The sequence below is a fragment of the Sturnira hondurensis genome, unplaced genomic scaffold (genome assembly GCF_014824575.4).
Source record: "Sturnira hondurensis isolate 20B ecotype Veracruz unplaced genomic scaffold, ASM1482457v3 Scaffold0008380, whole genome shotgun sequence".
Classification (NCBI taxonomy): Eukaryota; Metazoa; Chordata; class Mammalia; order Chiroptera; family Phyllostomidae; genus Sturnira; species Sturnira hondurensis.
The window spans coordinates 3,921,695-3,938,846 of record NW_028081011.1 but is presented as its reverse complement, the minus strand read 5'-3'; the positions used below and the strand labels follow the sequence as shown (position 1 = coordinate 3,938,846).

Genomic DNA, 17,152 nt, shown 5'->3' with positions numbered 1-17,152 from the left:
TATGAGCAAGCTTGAGACTGAATCCTAGGAGATGAGCAAGTCCCTGGCAGAGACAGGCAGTTGAGGGGNAGCAAGTCCCTGGCAGAGACAGGCAGTTGGGGGGGGGGGGGGGGGTGGCCCAGGCAGCCAAGGTCAGGACCACACCCTTTAGTGTGAAGATGGGGACTGGGGGACCTTTATTATGGCTCTTTTTCACTGACAACAAGAGAGGCCCTTTAGCAATATAGGAAAAGAAGAAGCCAAGTTGAAAAAGGAAGTGCTGGTCACTCTGGGGCAGGGGTGTTTGGGGAAGGCTCCCATGCTCTCTCAGCCCTCTGAAGGAGCCTGGTCCCACCCCTCCCAGTTGTCAGACTACACCAAGGCAGCCTCTCCCCTGGGCCTCCCCTCTGGCCTAGAGGCTCTGCTTGTCTTCTCATCCCCAGGAGGAGGGCAAGGCGATGGGTCTGCCCCTGCTGCTGCCCCTGCTGCTGCTGCCAGCGTCTCTGCAGGCTGGTGAGTGGCCAGGACCACATGGCTCTGCCCAGGGTTATGAGGGCAGGGAAGGGGGGTCTGGGGAGAGTCTGTGGCCAGGCCTCTGGAGATGGGGTCTGCTGGGGTAGCCAACCAGGCCTCCCACCCACAAGCAATGGGCTGGGCTGGTCCCACAGTGCTGGGTCCCCTATACCCTTCACTCTCCTTTCTACCCCAGGCCTGGAAAGGGGGACACACAGCCAGAGGGCCAGACATGTCTGTCACACTTCTGCCCATGGGTGAAGGTACCAGGCAGTCTGGGGTTATCTTTTTGTCTCTCCAAGTGGCTTCAAAGTCTCTCCCTCTTTCTCCCTCCTCCAGGTGGCTCAGCAAAATGCAAACTAGTCTCTACTTTTAAAGTCTACCAACCAAAGCATCTCTCAGCCCCTGTGGGTGGTTCCATCCAAATCCCCTTCTCCTTCTGTTACCCCTGGGAGTTAGCCAGGAATCCCAGGGTGAGAATATTCTGGAGAAGGAAAGAGTTCCATGGGGAGTTCATCTACAACACAACCCCGCCTTTCACCCATAAGGATTACAAGGACCGCCTCTCCCTGCTCTGGACAAAGGGCCAGAGGAATGGCTCCCTCCAGATCTCTAACTTGCGGAAGGAGGATGAGTCTGAATACTTTTGCCAAGTTCGTTTGTACACACAGACAACAGGACGTGAGGAAGGGTGGCAGTCCATCGAGGGGACCAAACTCACCATCACCACAGGTGAGTCCCACTGCCCCAGCCTCTGGTGCCCTCCCGCCCCAGGACTGGTCCAGGAGCCTCTCTTCCTGACCCTTCTCTCAAATCCTCTCCCTGCTCTTGACTCCTTCCCAGGCCTCTGACAACTTTACCTTTTTCACCATCTCCCCAAACTTGGGCAACCTTCCTTGCCCACCCCCGTCACTGTCCCCTCCAGATACAGCCCCCAACCCCTTCCCCAGTCTTCAGCCCCTTCCTGACTCCCTGGTTGTCCTTCCTTCTTGCTCCAAGCTGGGGCTCCAGTGCCGCGGTCCAGCTGCAGCCCATCTAAGGGTCCTCAGGTGAGAGTAGGCATTGGCGCTGGGTAACAGGCAACTATACAGCTCAAAGGCAGGTGAAGCACTGTTCCGTTTATTGCAAGTACAAGCTGATTTTTTATATTTTCATTTTTGGCATAGATTAACATTTACAGGTGTACAGCATGATCAGTTAAGCAGAAAAAATCAATACAAAGGTAACCAGGAAAATACGAAAGTTCCCATAGTGTCAGTTATGTTAAACAAAAGTTATTTTGACCAGGAAAACCATTAATCAGACAATTTGAAATAGTTCTATGTATACAGTTTAAATGTCTTATTGTTTATTAAAGTTCTCAGAAATAGTCATTGGCAACAGGTATGCTAGACCGAGCAGAGGTTAGGAAATACACTATAAGCCTTTGTAATATCTAACTTAGCTATCTATCTTGCTGTCTAAAATGTTTTTTGTATACTGAGGACTCTGACTCCTTGGTAGTTGTTTCTAAGTGCTTAGTTTGTAATAGCTAACCAGCTTCTTCTGTTTTTATGCCTGTCTAATTCTAAATGATATATATTCCTATTCAAGGTAAAGGAGGGGCTGTTACTCTAACAGCTCTTTAACAATCAGGGGCTATTTTCTAAAGGGGTTTTTGCTATTCTATGAGGCAGTTCTGTGGGAATACATATTTTTCCCTGAACTGTTCTTTCTTGGGTGGCTTTCACAGGAACAAATAAGTAAAGTACGATGCCTTAATTCAGCCAGGGTGATATTGCTTAGGACTTGAGCCAACTGTTGTTTTTTCCCTGAGAGTGGTCATTAATTCTAGGAGATTCCAAATTATCAGAAGTGTAAAGGTTAGAATACTAAGAAACAGTAAGAATAAAAGCAACACCATATATCCATTAATGCCACGTCCGTCCTGCTGGAAAACGCTTCTGTGAAGCCGCCATCTCCAAGTCGTGACTGTGTCAACCGACATGGTTAGATAATGCTTCTGTGAAGCCTTTGTCCCCAAGCCATGACTGTGTCAGCTGACCTGGTTAGCACTGGACGCGGCATCCCCAAGCCGCGACTGTGTCAGCCGACCTGGTTAGCATTGGACGTGGCATCCCCAGGCCGTGACTGTGTCAGCCGACCTGGTTAGCATCGGACGTGGCACTCCAGCCCTGCCCCCTGCCCTGGCCTCAAGTCCTCCAAGTGAACTTGACTTTTTCAGGATGTGGCCTGCCTTCCCTTTGCCATGTGCCTGGGTGTGGACCCCCAGCAAGCCCCATATCTGTGTCTCCCCACAGCCATGAGCTCAGCCCGGCACACACAGGAGATACCCAGTGAGGGCCTGAGGCTGCCCTTGGCCTGGCTCCTGTTAACACCCCACCACCTGTTTTTCCAACCTCCCTGCTTCCTCTTCCTACTCTGCTCCCTAGTACGTGCCCCTCAATGCTCCCTAGTACGTGCCCCACTGCCACCTCTTTCCTCTCTTTTCCCATCTTTCTCTTCCTGTCTCCATCCTCTTTAACCTCCTTGCTTCTCTCGCCTCCTGGACATGCAAGCCCCTGTGCTGCCCCCTTCTCCACCCCGATCCTGCTCCTCTTACCATGTTATTAGAGTCACTTCTGCAGCAATAAGTGCAGCTTTTGCTTACTGTGCACTGTGTCCATCTGAAACCTTGGTATGAATCACCCTAGTTAACCTCTATCATGACCCCTCAATAACAGCAGGTACTGCTACCATCTTCATATTAAAGATGGGGAAACTGAGGTATACAAGCTAAACGCCAGCCCAAAGTCCTTCTTGTGGTGCAGGCAGAATGTGAACCCAATTTAATTTCAGAGCCTCCTCTCATCCATTAGCCTCCCACCTCACTTACTGACTTGATCATCTTGTTGTCCTGATCTATTTTTAACCTACTATAGGGTGTATTGCTTAATAGTTCTTCCTATATTGCTCATTGGGGTGTGGGATCTTAAACCTGGGTTTATCTTTCTCCAGAGCAGTGAGGGGAGAGGCTCTCTCCCAGGCACAGGCAATAAGGGGCTATATTGTAAGACGGTTCCGTTTTCATAATCTCTTATGCTGGCAACTCTAAACCATGTCAATGATGAGTCATTCCTGCCAGCAGGGAAGGACACTCTCTGTGCCCAACCCTGCCCACCTGGTAAACTGCTGCCCCATCTTGGCCACTAGGTTAGTATTAGAGCAAACAGAAACTGGCTCATAAATGGAATTATTCAAGATAGCCTTAGATTTATATTTCCTGCTCCCTGTCCATATTTTTTAAATGTACTATTTTGAGAGATTTGGGCTCTTGTTAGATCCCTCTTATTCCTTTCCTGATTCCCCAATTTCCTCTTTATTTTCCCAGATATTTTTATTTTTACTACTAATGGGCAACATTATTTTTTAATATTTTTATAACAGTCACTAAAAAAGTCATGCATAAATTCTGACCAAGATGGTAGGTTATATGCACGTTTACCTCCACTACCAAAATCATCTAAAATGACAGCAAAGTAAATTTTTTACAACAAAAATCCACAAGGACAAAAAATATGTGGACTAGGAGGACAAAAACAAAATTTGGGGAGCTGGAAACAAACAGACTGATGTAACTGGTTTAGGTGACTAGAGGTGCCAAACCCTAAGCCAGCGCTGGGGCAACCCAAGAAGCAAGGCAATTCGCATGGCAAACCCCTTAAAGGTTCAGGAATGGCAACCCTAAGTACCCCTGAAAGTGGGAGTGAAAGGGGGTCTGGAAACTAGAGGATTAGTTGAAAATCTATTTAAGAGCAGGGAAGCCTCCGTACTTCAACTCTCCACCCCAGCAGAAGACTGTAGATTTGCTTTCCAAGAAGAAAATGAACCAGAAGGACTCTGAGGGAAGTACCTTGGGCATAACTAGGGGCAAGGGTTCTGTCTTTAAAACTGGAGATTTGGTGAATTGATGAGACCGTAAACACCTGAATACCCTTAGATGCCTACCAGGACTCAGGCAACCAGGCTGGTATACCCCCAACCCCATCAGGAAGAGAAGATCAGGAAATTCTGCTCTGAGCAATCTGTCCAATGGGTCCAAAAAAGATGTAGAAACCTAACAGGTAACTCTACAGCCCACTAACTGACAAGCACTTTCTCCGATGCCACACACACAGCCTCTGATGAGCATGGCTTCCTGACTGCTGGGAGCCAAGGGGGCAAGGAAATTGGGCTCTCAGCCTCGCACCAAATCCCTCAGCACTGAGGATTGTACCCTCACCTCAGCTAAAGACATCATTAAGCTAAACATTTAAGGACATCTTCCCCTGTGAAATGCAGAGAACAAAAGGAACAGTGTGGGGGCAGGGTACAAAAGAGCTGAAAGAAACCAAAACAATGGAGGGGGGAATTTTTTCAGATATCTATTGTTCTCTGAAAGAGAATGCAAGCATATAACAAGAAAGGGTGCTTTACAAAGGAGCCTTCCAAACAATAAAGAAACTCTTGGAAATTAGGGATATAATAGCAAAGGTAGGAAACTCAGTAAAAGGATTGAAAGGTGAAGTTTGTGGAAATCTCCCAGAAGGTAAAACAAAAGGCCAAAAGATTTGGAAACTGTAGTGGGTTGAATAGCAGCCCCCCCCCCACTCGAAAGATATGCCCATACCCTAACCCCCAGAAACTATGAATATAACCCTATGACAGACATGATTCAATGAAGGACTTTGAGATAAGGTCATCTGGGATTACCTGGGCCTGCCCTGAATGCAAACACAGGTCCTATAAGAGAGGCACAGACAGGAGAGAAAGCAATGTGACCACAGAGGCAGAGAATGCAGGGATGCAGCAACCAGAAGCTGGAGGAAACAAGGAACAGATTCTCCTCCACAGCCTCCGCAGGGAGCCTGGCCCTGCTGATGCCTTGATTTCTGACCTGTGGCCTCTAGCACTCTGAGAGAATGAACTTCTGTTGTCTGAAGCTACTCAGTTTATGGCAATTTGTTACAGCTGCCATAGGCATATAATATAGAAACTATAAAGAAAGATAAGAAAGATTGAGGATTGGTCCAAGAGGTCCAACCTCTGAATAATGCTAGTTCCAGAAACAGAGAAGAGAGTAGACCACGAGGGGAAAAAAATATCAAAGGAATCACTCTAGAAATTTTCCAGAACAAAAGAGCCCTGCAAAATGAGTCAAAATAAAAAGACCTACATTGGAAGCTCTGGCTGGGTGGCTCATTTGGCTGGACCATCAGTTATCCCATACACCAAAAGGTTATGGGTTTGATTCCCAGTCAGAGCACATACCTAAGTTGTCTGTCTCTCTCTTTCTCTGTCTCTCTTCCCCCCTACAAAATCAATTAAATATTTGGAGCTATCAAATCTCTCAATAATGAATATTTTATAATACAAATTCAATAAACATATCCTCAAGTGATGATTAAAAAAAGGGACCTACCTCAAGAAACTGCAATACGAATTTTCAAAATGTCAGAGGTAAAAAGAAGATTCAACAAATTTCCAAAAAGGAAAGAAACAGGACACATATAGAGATTCAGGAGAATCAGATGGCTTTGGATGTCTCAATGGCAATACAAATTTGAGAAAATGACTGAATGCCTTAAAATTCCAGGGAAAATTTTTCTCATTCACTCATTTAACAAATATTGATTGAGTGCCTACTACATGTCAGGTGCTAACCTGGGGACTGGTAATCAGCAGTTAAAACAAAACAAAACAGCCCCGGCTGGTGTAGCTCAGTGGATTGAGTGTTGGTCTGTGAACCAAAGGGATGCTGGTTTGATTTCCAGTCAGGGAACAAGCCTGGGTTGTAAGCCAGGTCCCCAGTTGGGGGTGCGTGAGAAAGAACCACACACTGATGTTTCTCTTCCTTTCTTTCTCTAAAAATAAATAAATAAATAACATTTTAAAAAAGTGCCCACACTGAAAGCTGGCAGAGAGCAGAGCAAATGCCATTGTTCCCTCTTGGACTCTTCCTCACATACAGTCACAACACAGTGACATGGGTTACCCCTCCTGGGTGAATACCTAAGGCTCTGCCCCTCAGTACATAACAGGTGTGTCAAGACAAAAATAATGGCCCAAACAAAAGAACATATCAAAGCTCCAGAAAAAATACAACCAAGTGATGAAGAGATAGCCAACCTATCAGATGCACAGTTCAAAATACTGGTAATCAGGATGTTCACAGAACTGGTTGAATTTGGTTGCAAATTAAATGAAAAAATGAAGGCTACACTAAGTGAAATAAAGGAAAATGTACAGGGAACCAATAGATGGGGAAGGAAACTGGGACTCGAATCAGCAATGTGGACCAGAAGGAAGAAAGAAACAACCAAACAAAAAAGAATGAAGAAACAAAAATTTAAAAAATGAGGAGGAGGGGATTAGGAACCTCCAAGACATCTTTAAAGGTTCCAACATCCGAATTATAGGAGTACCAGAAGGAGAAGAGGAAGAGCAACAAGTGGAAAACTTATTTGAACAAATAATAAAGGAGAACTTCCCCAATCTGGCAAAGGAAATAGACTTCCAGGAAATCCAGGAAGCTCAGAGAGTCCCAAAGAAGTTGGACCCAAGGAGGAACACACCAAGGCACATCATAATTACATTAGCCAAGATTAAAATGAAGTACAGAGTCCTAGAAGCAGCAAGAGAAAAGGAGACGGTTACCTGCAAAGGAGTTCCCATAAGACTATCAGCTGATTTCTCAAAAGAAACCTTGAGGGCAAGAAGGGGCTGGAAAGAAGTATTCCAAATCATGAAAGGCAAGGACCTACATGTAAGATTGCTCTATCCAGCAAAGCTTTCATTTAGAATGGAAGGGCAGATAAAATGCTTCTCAGATAAGGTCAAATTCAAGGAGTTCATCATCACCAAACCCTTATTATGTGAAATGTTAAAGAAATTTATCTAAGAAAAAGAAGATTAAAAAATATGAACAGTAAAATGACAGCAAACTCACAATTATTAACAACATCACCTAAAAGAAAAATAAAAGCAAACTAAGCAAACAACTAGAACAACAGAACCACAGAAATGGAGATCACATGGAGGGGTTATCACAGGAGGGTGGGAGGGGAGAGAGAGGGGGGAAAGGTACAGAGAATAAGTAGTATAGATGGTAGGTAGAAAATAGATGGGGAGGGTAAGAATAGTATGGGAAATTTAGAAGTCAAAGAACTTATGTGTACAACCCATGGACATGAACTAAAGGGGGGAATGTGGGTGGGAGGGGGTATGCAAGGCTGAGGGGAGTGAAGGGGGGAAAGTGGGACAACTGTAATAGCATAGTCAATAAAATATATTAAAATAAATAAATAAAAAGTGCCCGCAAAGATGGAATTTACACTTGAGTGTGGAACAAAGACCCCTCCCCCCCCTCCCCCCCCACACACACAAAAAGCAAAGACATTCATTGTGTGTGTCAGGTAGTAGTGAAAAAAGAAAAGGTGAAAAATGAAACACAATCAGTGGGATAGAGGCTGGTAGATGTGCTCCTTTACTCAAATGGAACAGAGGTCTCTGGGAAACTAGTTAAGAGTCTTAGCAGGAAGCAGCCACTCAAATAAGATAAAGAAGAGAGTTTTGAGTGGATGCAGGGTAGGAAAAGCAGTAATGGATGATGAGACACCCAGGACCAGCCGCCAGCCTGAGGACCGACCACAAGCCTTTGGCCTCTGGAGAGAGAGAGTCAACACACCCATGGGGATTGGTTTTATGTGTCAAGCTGACCGGGCAAAGGGATACCCAGAGAGCTGGTCAAACCTTATTGCTGTAGATTAGGGGTTGTTTGGAAGCAATTAATAGTGGGCATCTTCCGTGCATTGTGGCCCAAAAAGAATGAAAAAGTGGAGGGAGGACACATTTGCTCTCTTCTTGAGCTAAGACATCCATCTTCTCCTGCCCTGGGATGATAAAATTCCTTCTATATCTCTATTCTATTGGTCCCATTTCTCTGGAGAACACTAATACAATAGCATCAAGGAGAGGGCAAAGAGCTATGCCCTGGCCTACCTTACCCCTGCCCTGTCTCCTGCTGGTAACTGCCATTGGCCACTGAATGGGAACCAGAGGCAAGAGAGCCCATGGGTGGAGTCCCTCAAGATTTGCCTCCAAAAAAGCACCAAGCAGGTGCAGAAGAGCTGTGGAATGGATCTAGAGAAGCCAGCAGAAAAATCCAGCCTAGGGCAGGTTTGTAGGAAATAAGGAAAGGTCTTAAGAAAAATGTTCCAGTCAAGAGGGAACCCAAGACAAAGGTGGTGAGATGGAACAAGTGTGGCTGAAGCAGATGAGGAAGCTGAGGGTGGCGAGAGGTGGGGGTCAAAATAGGCAGATGTGCACACACACACACACATAGATATAGATATCACGCAATAGAATTAAACTGCATGCTATTCTGCTCTATAACTTTTCATTTTTACTTCAAGTAATTTTCCATTTCAGTACATAACACACCTGTGCCTCTTTTTTCAATGCTGAATGGTGTTCCATGGTAACAATGTGTCATAATTTACTTAATCAATTGAGAATTTTAAGAAATGTTAATTACTTCGAGAAAAATTTACTAACATGACAGATAAAATAAAATGATAGTAATGCATATTAAAAATAAAACTAAAGCAATACTCAAAGTTAAATTCATAGTATTAAATACTTATATTATTTCAAATGTGAAGAAATTTTAAAAGTGAATGAAATAGTTAATTTTCAAAGAAGTAGTAAAAAGAGAAAGGAGCCAGCCCTAAGGAAAATCATAGTTCTAAAGTAATGAAAACCTATGAAGGGACAAATTTATTAGAAAACAGGACAGTAGTAAGAATAACAAATGCAGGAAGTAGTTGTTTAGGGAAAAAACAATAAAACAGACAAGACTCTGGCAAACCTAAAAACTTAAAATCCTGTTGAAATCATGAGTGAATGTATGCTTAATTACAGGTTAATATATCTAAAAAGTTCTGTGAAATGAATGACTTTCTGAAACAATTTTAAAGGATGAATTTAAGAAATAGTAAACTTTAATGGTAGACAAGAAGAAATTGAGAACACTATTAAAAAACTACTTTTCATAAAGATTTCAAGTGCAGAAGGTTTTACGGATAAATTCTTGTAAAAATTTAAGGAACAGATAATTCCTAGACAGAAGGTTCCAGAAGATAGAGAAATATGGAAAACTATGTAATTCTAATTCATTTCATAAAATGGTAACACAACCCTGATGCTAACATCCATTCACAATGTTTTAAAATGCAGACTAAAACAAGAGGCTGGGTTTTCATTTGTCTGTGTGTTGTACTGATCCTAGAGTTGGCACAATGGGAGTAAAAGTGGACACAGCCTTTGGGAAAGCATTCGGGAATATCTATCAAAGTGTGAAATACCCACGTGTGCTCTTACACTCAGTGATTTCAGTGCTAGGAATTTGTCCTGTGGAAATGCTGGTGTGAATATGGAAAGGCCTGTGTTTAAGGGTGTTCTTTTCAGCATTGTTGGGATGTGGCAATGACCTTCAATAGGAAATGGAAAGTTACTTCAAGTATTTATACTTTTATTAATAATTTATAATAAGAGTGGACAGTGAATTTGGTCTACATTAAACTGAAGATTGTATTTTAGCTGGATTTTTTTTACTTGGTAGAGTATTTAGTCAAGTTTTTAAAGGTCCATTGAAATAAGGAACAGTGTGTTTGTAAAACTTAAATATTAATTTAACCTTAAAAAACACATTTCAATATACACTAGGTTCTTTACAGATTTTTTTCATTTGTTAAAACAATTGTGTAAAAGGGCAAATCCTGGATGACGCTGCTTAGATGAGGTACCTAGAATAGTCAAATTCCTAAGGACAGAAAGGAGAGCAGTGGTGGCCAGGTGCTAGAGGAGGAGAAAATGGGGAGTTGTTGGTTAATGGGGACAGAGTGTCAGTTTGGAGAGAAGAAAAGGTTCTGGAGGATTATGGTGGTGAGAGTGGCACAGCAATGTGAATATTCTTTTTTTAAAAAGATTTTATTTATTTATTTTTACAGGGAGGGGAAGGGAGAAATAGAGAAACATTGATGTGTGAGAGACACAGTGACCGGTTGCCTCTCACATTCCTCCCAACTGGGGACCTTGGCCCACAGCCCAGGCATGTGTTCTGACAGGGAACTGAACTGGCAACCTTTCGGTTAGCAGGCCAGTGCAGTCCACTGAGCCACACCAGCCAGAGCTGAATATTCTTAATGTCACTGAACTGTAACTTACATATGTTAAAATTGTAAATTTTATTTATCTGGCTTTTGCCACAATACTTTTTTTAAAACAGTATTTTATTTATTTATTTTTAGAAAGAGGGGAAGGGAAGGAGAAAGAGTGGGAGAGAAACATTAATGTGTGGTTGCCTCTCATATGTCCCCCACTAGGGACCTGGCCTGCAACCCAGGCATGTGCCCTGACTGGGAATTGAACCAGCAACCCTTTGCTTCACAGGCCTGTGCTCAATTCACTGAGCTACACCAGCCAGTGCCACAATACTTTTTTTTAATCCTGTTATCTAGTTATCTCTATTTGTAGGTGATGCACTGAGGTTCTGAGGTCACAGCACTGATCCGAGGTAGAGTCAGGATGTAAACTGAGTGACGTATATTCTAAGCCTTCAGCATTTCACCTCCCACTGTGACAGCTTCAGAGGGTTGCTCTCGAGGCCCAGTATTCCCCAAACTAGGGAACACGATGTGACAGTTTCACTCAGATATCTCCAGTCCACCAAGGGACAATTTGCTTATTTCTCATGTCTTCTCAGCCACCAAGAAACCCACAGAAGGGCCCACCAGCACCAGCACCACCACCACCACAGTTGGCGTTGATGTCTCTGGGGAAGAGAGAAGCTCAGGGTCTTGGCCTCTGACTCCAGGAGCTATAGTTGGGGTGGCAGTGGCCAGTGCTGTGCTCAAAATCACAATTTTGGGATTCATAATCTACCTCAGGTGGAAAAGAAGCAGTCCAGGTAAGCGATCCTTTCCCCCAGGCTTCCCAACCAGGTGTTTCTCAGGACCACCTGCACCAGGATGACTGTGGATTTCTGCTGGGATGAGGCCTGGACAGGAAATCTGCATTGTTAATAGCCTCCTCAAGTGGTGACCGGGAGTGGCCGAGTTTGAAAACCACAGTTCTAAACCAACCCCTCTCCACAATTCTGACTGTTCTCCAGTTCTCTCTTGACTTAATCATTTATCAGTCCTTACCTTTTTGTTCATGGAGAAGAAAGAGTCTGCCCTGAAAAATTAAGGAGATATAAAAAGGAACGGGAAGTTGGCTCAGCTCAGCAAGCACTGGTGGGGTACCCATTTTCCAGGGCCTGACTTGTAATTAGAGATACAAAAGTAAATAGAGCAGAGATCCTGTTCTTAAGGAACTCAATAAGGGAGAGAAGGGATTTGGGGCAGTTGCCTGAAAGGCTTTTTGCCTTGTTTGGAAAGAACTATGGTAGTTGGGGACAAGGAAGGGGTAATCAAGGAAGACTTCTCAGAGGAAGCAACACTTGCGAAAAGTCTCAAAGAATAAAAAAGAAGTAGCCAGGTAAGTGGCAAGGGTGGTATAGAGGTTACTGTTCTCCCAGGAGAAGGAAACCATTCTGGGAACTGTAAGTAGCTCATGCTATGGAGGAGGAAGGAGATGAGAGAAGAGGACCTTGTAGATTATACCCAAGAGCCTCGAATCCCAGAGGCAACGTGAAGCAGCGAGGTGGCAACCTCACTGTGTCTTGCAGATACATAAAGTCTGCAGTGGAAGAACCAGACATGGGCCAGCCTGGAGTCAGTCTAATGCAGTGGCATCTTGAGTGAAAGCAGAGAGCCAGATCCTTGAAAAGGTTAAAAGGAAACCAGTAAGACTTGGTGACTGGATTGATGTAGGGGTGAGGGAGCCAGAAGTCCCAATTTTACAACAAGGGTGTGATAAAACCACTAAGTGGTTAGGGAACATAGGAGGTCAAAGACAATGTTTGGGGATGAAAAATTATGCCCCCAGTTTGGGATATGTTATATTTGAGACACTTGTGTGGCATCTGAGTAGAGATGTCCCTCATTTACAGCTCAAGGAGAGGACCAGGCTAGAGGCATTTAATTATTTGTACCCCAACATCCTCCAAAATTGATTTGAAATTACTTTAAAGAAAATTTGCATTGAGAGATTTGCCCTCTTAGATATTAAAGCACAAAAGTAAAGAGCATAGAATCTGACTGCCTGCAGTCAACCCTGGCTGGGTCAGTTCGGGCACAATGGCAACATTAATCTGTGCCTTAGCTTACTCATCAGTAAAATGGGGATAATAATAGTAATTAACCCAGGGGTTGCCATGACAATTAAACAGAATGCATTTAGATAGACACTGGCACAGAGTAAGCACTAGATAAGCATTAGCACTTACAATGATTAAGCTGCAATAAGGAAAGTGATGCAACACTAGCATATAATAGATAAACAGATAACAGATTAAGTGATGGAAGAAGATTAAAAACTCAAATATAGGCAATATGAAAACAGACCCAGATATGGAGAGATTCAGTAGGTTGAAAGGTAGCCTGTCTAATCAATGGGGAAAGATGAGTAATTCAATACATAGTGCTGGAACAGTTGCATAGCCACCTGAGGAAAAAACATTATTTCCCTACCTCACAATGGGCACCAAAGTAAATTTCATGAAGATCAAAGATGTGAAAAAGAAAAAAGTAACCCTAGTACCAGAAGAAAGCATGCGCTGGAGATGACTTCCTAACTAAGACATAAAACTCAAAAAGCCATGAATGACAGTATTAATAAGTTCAACTACACACAAACTGAGTTTAAATTCTGCAGTGCAATAAATACCATGGTCATCTCCTGAGAGTGAGGATGAGGGTCAAAGATGAAGAGAAAATGTGACATAGTCACTGAGGAACTGGAAGACTGTATTTAAGGATTTAACTCAGATGATAAGCCATAAATCGGTAGAAGCATCATCGCACATAATTGTGTTTTTCCTCAGCAGTATGCAACTGTGCAGTTGAGTAATCCTTAGGACCTGTCGATTAAAAGTTCTGTTTAGCAGCTAGCATCAGAGACCAGACGCAACCATAGCTTAAATAACACAGTTTGTTGTTCCCTCATGAGAAAACTAATCTGGAGGCAGACAACAGAGGCCGCTGTCCTGAGGAACGCAGGCTCCTGCCTTTCCGCTAACAGCTCCTGGATACTGACTTCTGTCCTGAAGGCCACCTCATAGCCCAAGGTGGCTGATAAGATACTGGCTGTTATTTCGGAATCCAAGTAAGAAACAGAAGGAAGGAGGAAAGGATAAAAGACTAGGTCCAACTTGTCTGTCCTCATTTTGAAGAGCCTTCCTGGAAGTCCTAGCCACACGTGCCCTTATATCTTATTGGCCAGAGTTCAGTCATATGTCCCACATCTATCTGTAGGGGAGCACACAGCCACTCCAAATAAAACCAAGGTTCCGTAAATGAGAAAGAAGAGGTGAATGGATACTGGATAAGCAAATAGCGCGCCATGCCATAGACGCATGCAGGATTGGAGATTTGCCAGCTCGGTGTGGCAGGACAAGAGAACTCAGAAGGTCAAGGAGCTGGTGAAAGGGTCCCAATGGAGAGTGGAGGACTCACAGACATTCTAGGTAACCTGAAAGGGCATTGTCAGGGGACAAGAGCTCAGGGAGGTCAAAGCACAGGTGTGGGAGGAAGGAGACAAAAGGAAGCTGAGAGGAAAGAAAGTTGTAGCATAAANTAAAAATGATACTAGCATGTATGTAGTTTTAGAGTTCTCATTCTCAGTGATTAAAAAAATAAAGGCCAGGATATGGCTGAGTGAGGTGGAGGTCATTAGAGTTGGGGGGATGAGTGAGCCCAATATGTTAGAGGACTGTCCCTGTGGGTGATGAGACATCCCAGGAGGGTGGTTGGTGGTGGAAAGGATGTGTGTGAACCAGGGACCATATGCCTGGGAAACGCTGTAGAGAGACCTGAGGAGGATCTGGAGGGGGGAATAGGGTGTTGGGGTGGGGGGTGGTAGGTAATAGAGTCCTCAGTGGAAAAGAGGAGTGGGCTACAGTGCAAACACAGATTCTAGCCATGAGGTTCATGAGGTGGGAGGGAGAAAGAGCCAGCACTCAGAAGGAAAGACAAGAAGCTGGTTTGTCAGGGCAGGAGGGAGCGATGGTGCCTGTGACAAGAGGGGGTAATGGGGGTGTGTGGCCAGGGCTCAGCAGTGGAGGGAGCAGGTTGGGGGATTGCAGGGAAGTCAAGGAAAGGGGAAGGACACAGACAGAAAGGCAGGGAGACGGGGCAGGGTGAAGGGGACAGGGGGAGCAGAGAACTTTCCTGATTTGGTGTTGAGGACAATAGCAGGACAGGTGTGGGTGGCTTTAGGGTGCCAGCTGGGTGCTTGCTCTAAGTCCCAGGCCCTTTCCACATGGGTTTCAGCAGAGCTGCTCTGCTGCCCTGGTCTGTCCAAGGATGGTGTCAGAGTAGGACGGAGCAGAAACGACAGGAGAGATGCTGTTCATGGATGAGCACTGACAGGCTGTTGATTCCTTTATAGGACTGCAGACTAAAGCAAGAGCCCCAGACAGGTAAGTGCTTGTCCTCTAAGTGGGGGTCACTGGTTTGGGAAACAAGGGGTGTAGTTATGAGAACAGTGAGAGAGACCCTTTCACAGCTGCTCTCATCCTTGACTTCCCTATTAACATCCCTAATAGGCTGGGCTCTTTATTTCTGGAGGCTCCAGATCCTAAGAACAAACAAAAAATAAAAATCAAGAACAGTGGACCTAGGCATTCCAGCAGTTTCTGATTCTTTCCCAGAATGTCTCCCTTTTCTCTTTCTCTAGTATCCGCTTTTCTTCTCCTTTCATGGGAATTTTTGCCTTTTCATTCTGTTCATCCTATTTTCTTTCCACCTTGAACATCATCCTTTCCAAACGCATTTCCTGCTCCACACTTTTCCTTCTTTCTTGCTCATTGTCCAATCTGCCTTTTCCCTGCTGAGGTGCCCAAAGGGGCCACAGGAACCGTGGCCTCCATCACCTCTAACATCTGCCCTTTTCTCTGAGCTCCCAGCCTGTCCTCCTCTCTTCGCCCTTCCCATCCTCCTCACCCTCCCACCAGTTTCCTGTTCTCCATCCTTCCCATTTCCACATTCTCCCTTCCCGAAGTCCCTCTCTCTCCTTTCTCTACCCCCCCTGACTTTTTGCCAACTGCCTTCCTTGGTCCCCTCCCAGGATGGCATCTCCTCCTGGGGACCAAGGCCTGAGCACCCACCCAGAAGCCATGACATGAGCCTCCTGGTTTTCCTTCTCTAGTCTTAACTATGGCAGGGCCAGCAGAGGGGACAGGAACTCGCTATTTCAATTTCTCCTCCTGTGTCCCCTTCCTACAAAAGTGGCTTCCCTAGAACAATCCTCTTCCTGTTGGCACTCAGGCTCCTCTCCTGGGCTGCACCACAAATCACCTTTCAGTGCTCTTCCAGGCAGCCTCCCTCTGAGAGCCTCAGACCATTGCCTACACCCTCTAACTATGTCCAAGCAGGTCACAGAGCCTCCCACAAGAAAACCAGCCAGATGCAGGCTTTAACTCTTTTGTCCTCAGCCTCTGAGACATTTCCCACTCTCTCCTTCCCATGCAGGGGATCCTTCCATAACACTGAAGAGAAGTATGAGAACATTGGGAATACAGGTCAGTTCTACCACCATCACTACCCACTCTCCACCTTGGCCCTTCCTTCTTCCCCACACTCTCTCCCCACACCCATGCCCCTCAGCCTTTTCCTCTTTCCCCTGCTTCTCCCATCCCTCCCACGTGACCCTGGTCCTCAAATGGCAGATGACCTCACTGCTGAGCCCTCCACCCACTTCTCTACCCTGGCTGCTGTGCCATCTGACCCTGGCACATTTTGATTTTTTCCCTAGGACAACATGAAGACCCCAAGCTGGACCCAAAGGTGAGCAGCTCAGACTAGAGTCTGAAAGAATTAAAGGGAAGCTTGGAGAAAGTAGGGTGGAAATACAGAGGGGCTGTGGTATCAGCAGGGCTCCTGGGTGTGGGATCAGTGCTCTCAGACAGGGTCAGCTCCCCTCCACTTCCCGCCCCTTCTCTTTCTGTTCTCACCCAGGTGGATGGCATCCTCTATGCCTCCCTCGTCCTCACCAGCTCGACCTCACCACCAGCACCTCCCTGCCACCTGCCCAACAACCCCCAGGAAGAGACCCTATACTCTATGCTAAAGGCCTAAGGAGTGGGACTGAATGATGACCTCCTCAGAGTAAGCCACTCAGAGGGATCGCCACTCCCCATAATAGTCCCAGCCAGTCTCATATGACTCAGAAGTCAACAGGGGTCAAAGGCCACCAAGGACCTGAGAGGAACAGCCATCTGTTCCAGTTCCCTCTTCAACTTCTTGCCCACAAAAATAAAAGAACCTGTAGGATTTAACTAAATGCATCTAAGGAGAAAAATGATGTCACCTTCAAGTTCTGTCCTTCTTACCAAAAATGAACTATAATAGACAGCATACACCCAAGATCCCTCCTCTAATTCAGTGATTGCCTCAGGCCTGGAAAGAATATAGTAAGTGTCCCCAAACTGGTAGGCAGCTCAGAACTCAAGGCCTGCCCCCAATCTAACTATTCTACT

At 45.1% G+C, this 17,152-nt stretch overlaps 1 protein-coding gene across 2 annotated transcripts; it reads left to right on the top strand.

The window, feature by feature from the left end:
- Window positions 1-317: 317 nt before the first annotated feature.
- On the top strand, window positions 318-17,041 carry PILRA (paired immunoglobin like type 2 receptor alpha). 2 transcript variants are annotated; one of them, XM_037054944.1, is made up of 8 exons: window positions 318-492; window positions 832-1,224; window positions 11,276-11,473; window positions 14,081-14,083; window positions 15,064-15,094; window positions 16,146-16,195; window positions 16,429-16,460; window positions 16,632-17,041. In XM_037054944.1, exons 1-8 carry the CDS (start codon window positions 438-440, stop codon window positions 16,749-16,751), a joined length of 882 nt encoding a protein of 293 aa, XP_036910839.1. In that variant the 5' UTR covers window positions 318-437; the 3' UTR covers window positions 16,752-17,041. The 2 variants fall into 2 exon arrangements, with proteins under 2 accessions (XP_036910839.1, XP_036910838.1); XM_037054943.1 differs by lacking the exon at window positions 14,081-14,083 and having other exon boundaries at window positions 11,276-11,479.
- The last annotated feature ends 111 nt before the right edge of the window (window positions 17,042-17,152 follow it).